At 48.3% G+C, this 6,333-nt stretch overlaps 1 protein-coding gene across 1 annotated transcript; it reads left to right on the top strand.

The window, feature by feature from the left end:
• Positions 1–485: 485 nt before the first annotated feature.
• Positions 486–2,499, top strand: HTR5A (5-hydroxytryptamine receptor 5A). The gene is made up of 2 exons (XM_077809494.1): positions 486–1,226; positions 2,167–2,499. The coding sequence occupies exons 1-2, from the start codon at positions 486–488 to the stop codon at positions 2,497–2,499; spliced, it is 1,074 nt and encodes a 357-aa protein (XP_077665620.1).
• Positions 2,500–6,333: the final 3,834 nt, after the last annotated feature.

Genomic DNA, 6,333 nt, shown 5'->3' with positions numbered 1-6,333 from the left:
GCAGGCAGGCAGGCAGGCAGGCAGATAGATAGATAGATAGATAGATAGGCAGGCAGGCTCTCGCAGACCGAGGGGTGCGTTCGCCTGGGGAGGACTGGAGGGAAGGGGGGTTGCCGTCAGCTGATGGGCCACGTTTTGACGTCGGAGTCATTCTCCTCTTTGATAAAGCCCCGCCGCCGGCTCGGACTTGCGCTCGTCGCCGCTCCCAGCTCTGCACCGCCGGGCGCGGAGCCGCAGCTACGCTAGGGAGCGCGGCTCAGGCGGGGCGGCCAGCAGGGCTCGCTCGCGGAGGGGCCGGGGCTGTCCTCCCGTCCCCGGCGCCGAGCCCGCGGGCACGCTCCCTCCAGCCGGCGCCATGGCCGCGCCTCCCCCCAAACTTTGCCTCGGGCCGGGCACGGAGGCGCAGCCGGCGCCCAGCCCGCCGCCGCCCGCGCCCTGAGTCCCGCGGCCGCTCTCCGCCGCGCCCTTCCCAGGCGGCGGCCGGCATGGACGGGCCCCTGAACCTCTCCGCCACCCCGTGGGCAGCAGCGGCCAACCGGAGCGGCGGCGGCGGCGGCCCCCCGGCGGCCCTGGCCGGCCGCGCCCCGCTGTCGGTGTTCGGCGTGCTGCTGCTCACCCTGCTGGCGCTGCTGGCCGCCGCCACCTTCCTGTGGAACGTGCTGGTGCTGGCCACCATCCTGCGGGTGCGCGCCTTCCACCGCGTGCCCCACAACCTGGTGGCCTCCCTGGCCGCCTCCGACGTGATGGTGGCGGCCCTGGTCATGCCCCTCAGCCTGGTGCACGAGCTGGCCGGGCGGCGCTGGCGGCTGGGCCGGCGGCTGTGCCAGGTGTGGATCGCCTTCGACGTGCTGTGCTGCACGGCCAGCATCTGGAACGTGACGGCCATCGCCCTGGACCGCTACTGGTCCCTCAGCCGCCACCTGGAGTACACCCTGCGTGCCCGCCGCTGCATCTCCAACGCCATGATCGCCCTCACCTGGGCCCTCTCCGCCGTCATCGCCCTGGCCCCGCTGCTCTTCGGCTGGGGCGAGACCTACTCCGAGGCCAGCCAGGAGTGCCAGGTCAGCAAGGAGCCTTCCTACACCGTCTTCTCCACCTTCGGCGCCTTCTACCTGCCGCTCTGCGTCGTGCTCTTCGTCTACTGGAAGATCTACAAGGCGGCCAAGTTTCGCATCGGATCCCGGAAGAGCAACTCCATCACCCCCATCGCCCCCGAAGGGCTAGAGGTGGGTCGAGCCTGGGGTTTGCCAGCTGGCCTGGGCTGAGTGGCAGCTGGGATGATGACCATGGCCCAGCCCTGCAGGGAGGGAAACTTGCCCAAGGACTGTGGAGCACTGTCAGGTCTAGAAGGGAGACTTGCACGCCAAGTGTGCAGTCACTGAGTGCTAGTGGAAACATTGTGCGGGAACTTTTGAGTCTGACTGTGAACCTCTGATTCAGGCTGGTGAGCAGTGACTCACTGAAATCCTTGAAATCCTGTGGGTCAGTGCTCACTTGTATGACTAAGGGTTTCACAGGTGACTCTGCCCCTTAGGAGTTGGGGGTGGAGGGTCTGTAGGTAGCTATCCAGAATATGGAAAATAACCTGACAAAGTCTAAGGAAAAACGTGTGTCTGTGCAGACACCTACACTACCTTGCAATTGTTTCCTAATGGTGGCTGGATGCTTTGAACTCATGGCTAGCTGATGTATTAATGAGCTATATGACTGTTTTTGGCAATAATGTATGTTGTATGCTCTCCGAGTGCATTTTTATCCTTCCCCCATCGTATGCCCCTCAGAGAGAGTAGCATAGTCAGAAGAAGCAGGCAGGGTTGTGTGTGTGTGTGAGAGAGAGATTTACTGTTCTGATTGTACTAAATGTGTGACATATACATGGTTGAATTGTGATAGGTGGAGTAATTGTGCATATGCAGTTTCCACTATCACTGCTATTTTTCTAATCTCAGTTATTTAAAACTCCCTAGTACCCAAAACAGGGACATATACCTCACATCTCTTAAATATGATAAAGTTGCACTGCTGACCCAAACTACTTCAGTGTGCCCAATCACATTCATATAACTACAGCTGTTCTGTAGGTTTGCTGACACATGCAATATGCCTGGTGTGATGATGGGCAGCAGGCAGGGTGCATACGTTGATGCTTGTGCTCACATCTGGCAGGTGAAGGAGGCCTCCCAACAATCCCAAATGGTCTTCACGGTCCGTCACGCCACTGTTACCTTCCAGACCGATGGAGATACGTGGAGAGAGCAAAAGGAGAAGAAAGCTGTCCTCATGGTGGGCATCCTTATTGGGGTCTTCGTACTATGCTGGATCCCCTTCTTCATCACTGAACTCATCAACCCTCTCTGCTCCTGTGACATCCCACCCATTTGGAAAAGTATTTTTCTATGGCTTGGCTATTCTAATTCCTTTTTTAATCCATTGATCTATACGGCTTTCAACAAAAACTACAACAATGCCTTCAGGAACCTGTTTTCCAGACAGCACTGAGCAGCAAGCAGGAAATAGGAGGAAACCCCCTCTTCTCCAGCAACCCCTCTAAAGATCCATCACCTTCCCTACTTAGCATATCCTATACCAGGGGTTCTCAAACTGGGGGTCAGAACCCCTCGGGGTTGCAAAGTTATTACATGGGGGGGTTGGGAGCTGTCAGCCTCCACCCCAAACCTCGCTTTGCATCCAGCATTTATAATGGTGTTTAAAGATATAAAAAAGTGTTTTTAATTTATAAGGTGGGGGTAGCACTCAGAGGCTAGCTATATGGAAGGGGTCACCAGTACAAGAGATTAAGAACCACTGTCCTAAACAGACTAGGGAACACTGAAAGAAACTCTCCACTACAGAGATCACCGTAAGGATTCACTGAGCTCATAAAAGATTGCTTCTGAAATTCAGCAGCCCTCAGAGACTCTGCCCACACTTCCTTTCCCACCCTTAGAATCATAGAATCTCTTGGTTGGAAAGGACCTCAGGAGGTCATCTAGTCCAACCCCTTGCTCAAAGCAGGACCAATCCCCAACTAAATCATCCCAGCCAGGGCTTTGTCAAAACTTCAAAAAAAAAAAAAAAAAACCCCTTCAAGCCAGTTGTCTTGTAAACAGCAAACAAGGGTTTGCTGAGTCTCCAGCCGGGTCCTTTTCCGCATATGTTTGACTTTACCCTCTCTTCAGTGATGTCACTCAGGGGCAGTTTGGTTGCAAGAGCAGGGCAGAGGAGTCCATGTGTAACAAAAGGGTTTTTGCAAAAAGAAAAGGAGTACTTGTGGCACCTTAGAGACTAACCAATTTATTGGAGCATAAGCTTTCGTGAGCTGCAGCTCGCTTCATCACATCTGAAGTGAGCTGTAGCTCACGAAGCTTATGCTCAAATAAATTGGTTAGTCTCTAAGGTGCCACAAGTACTCCTTTTCTTTTTGTGAATACAGACTAACGTGGCTGTTACTCTGAAAAGGGTTTTTGAAGCCCAGTGCCTGCTTAGCTGCTTTTTGCATTTCAGAACCCTTAATTTGCATATTCCCATATGCAAAGCCAGACCCCTTTAGCAGTAGGGTTTCTCATGATTGTGTGAAACATGCATCTGAAGAAGTGGGGTTTTTACCCACAAAAGCTTATGCCCAAATAAATCTGTTAGTCTTTCCACCAGACTCCTCATTGTTTGTTTTTGTTTGAAACCAGCTATTTTACTGAAAAAGCTATTTTTTCAGAGGTGAAGAATGGAATCTGTGTTGCAAACAGAGATTCATTTTAACTCTTAAAAATGAATCTTATTCCCCAAATATAACCACTAGATAAAGATATGAGAAAAGGCTTCTGCATTATGGATCTATTAACAGTGGGATATTTACTATTGGATTCAGTGTAGCAAGTTTTTCTGTATTTACTCGTTGTGGAAGCTTAATTTGTTATGTGCAATAGAGTGAGAGGAAAGGGGTGCATCATTGAAAACATCTCTTTCATATGCCTGCTTTAGTTATGAAATACACAGGTGTTCCTTGACTGTGAATGTTTAATATCTGTGTTATACAAAGGAAGTTACTCTAATTCATGAATGTATTTTAATCAACTTTGGGCAAATTTCTTAAAATATATTTCAAAATGCACATCAGTTGAAAGCTGTGTTTTACTTTCTAGAATGTGATACCATTCCAACTGAAGTCAAAGGAAAGACTCCAGCTGATTTCAGTGGGAGTTAATGACCAATCTAAGTATATTTAGTGGCTAATGAAGTTTGACCCTAGGAGTCTAAGGTTTCCAGCAATGGGGGGGGCCCTGTGTCAAGGGCCAGCATGCTATGCTTCAAGCATAAACCATCAACAGACATGCCTTCTGTCTAGATTAGGATCAAATCTACCCTTGTTGCCCCTTTCTACTATAAGTGCAGGATCTGGCTGCTGCTTACTGTTTTGCTTTCTTCTTATGCCTCCACTTCACCAGCATGATTTTAGCAACTGCTATGTCACTTGCCCCTAAAAGTACAGATACATGCTTTCTGCCCTGCTACAATGACAAGTTTTCAGATGGAGAACAGCATTACTTCTAACTATCAGTTCTTGAGGTGCAACTATTAAAATCAGACTGGAATTTAAAAGGTGGAGGAGAAGACAAGATGGGAATCAGAATTACATGACTTCAGGGTCTGATATCTTGAAGCAAAGATAAAGAGAAAAAAATGCTATAAATCACTGGAAAGCTTTCCAGTGATGTGCAGGATTAGTTTCTAGCCACCATGGCGCATGAGACATCGGACCTTAAACCTGTCACTGGTCCTTCAAATCAAACAAAAATCCTGGCCTGGGTGGTAAGAGGCCTTTAAGCTTTCAGCATCCTGGCCAGTCTGGCCCCATGCACTGCCTGGTGCTTGCAGGAGGCAGTTTAATGTTTTGAAACAAAGGATGAAATCCTGGCCCTATTTAAGTCAATGGCAAAACTTTCTCATTTACTTCAAGGGGCTTGAATTTCATCCAAGATGTCTTACCTGGGGAATTTTAAAAATATTCATTATCGAACAAAAAATGAGTGAGAGGCATAATCCCTCATAAATCCACTTGAGCAGGTTCTCTGAATAAGGCTGTGCTCAAACCATGGACAAACTGCAGACATTAAATGAGCCTTTTAGTACTTTTGTTGTATGGTTTTAAACTATTTTCAGTGGAAGCTCTGACATCTTAGATAATCTAATAAACCCACAAGCCACATTTTTACGGATGATGACCAGCTCTATGCTGTGTATGGATGCGATTGTTTCACTATTGAAGATGCTACATTTATTTATTTTTTTATTTAGTGGAAAGCTGTGAAGCCAAGAATGGACTAGGAAGAAACTATTTCAATGTTTGTTGTCCAGGCAGAGCTTCTGTTCTACTCACCAGTGCTTGAAAATAGAAGGAAGACTATTTAACTGGTCTGAGCAGCTGTGCTTGGCAATATTCACAACACGTTTCAAGGATTTATGACTTATTACAACACTATATACCCACTAACAACCCCTCCACACAGCTACCTTCTCCCCCCCACTTTTCTTGTGTCTTCCCCCCTCCCCCCATGACTGGAGGGGTGTTAATGGGCCACTTCATCTTGAATGGTCCATTGAAATATGTGTTAGCTACTTATATAGCCACCTTATATTTAGCTGTGGTACTGAGAGTCTGGCTTTCTCTACAATAGCATTTTGTCAGTCAGGTGTGAGAAAAAGAACACCCCTTACCGACATAAGTATTACCAACAAAAATGCTGGTGTGGACAGTGCTATGGTGGCAGGAGAGGCTCTCACACTGACATAGTGACTACCACTTGTTGGGGGTGGTTTAATTACGTCCACAGGAGAGCTCTCTTTCTCCCTCCATCAAAAAGTGGCTACACAGGAGACCTCACAATGTCGACCTGGCCAAAAGCTAGGTCTACACTAGCACTTTTGTCCCTCAGGGATATGAAAAAACACACCCCTGAATGACAAAAGTTTTAGCAATGAAAAGTGCCAGCATGGACAGCGCTTTGTTGGTGGGAGCCGTGCGCCTGTCAACGAAGCTAGCCGCGCTGTTGTAAGGTGTGCTGTGTAAACATAGCCATAGTTTCACAGACCTGAAGAAGAGCCCTGTGTTGCTCAAAAGCTTGTCTCTCTCACCAAAGGAAATTGGTCCTGTAAAAGATATTTTACATTTTCTCATTAATTTTTCCTTTGGAGTCATTTCTACACAAGCAAAAGGACATGAGAAGATTATAAAATGGTATTAGAAAATTTTGATTTGTCTATAGTTGTGCTTTAACAAACTACATCATATTAAAATCCACAGTACCCTTCTGCAAGTAATGGCTACTGACTAGCTCC

This window comes from Eretmochelys imbricata, chromosome 2 (genome assembly GCF_965152235.1).
Source record: "Eretmochelys imbricata isolate rEreImb1 chromosome 2, rEreImb1.hap1, whole genome shotgun sequence".
Taxonomy (NCBI): Eukaryota; Metazoa; Chordata; order Testudines; family Cheloniidae; genus Eretmochelys; species Eretmochelys imbricata.
Note: the sequence above shows the minus strand (reverse complement) of the source record. Positions and strands in the feature narration are given on the sequence as shown.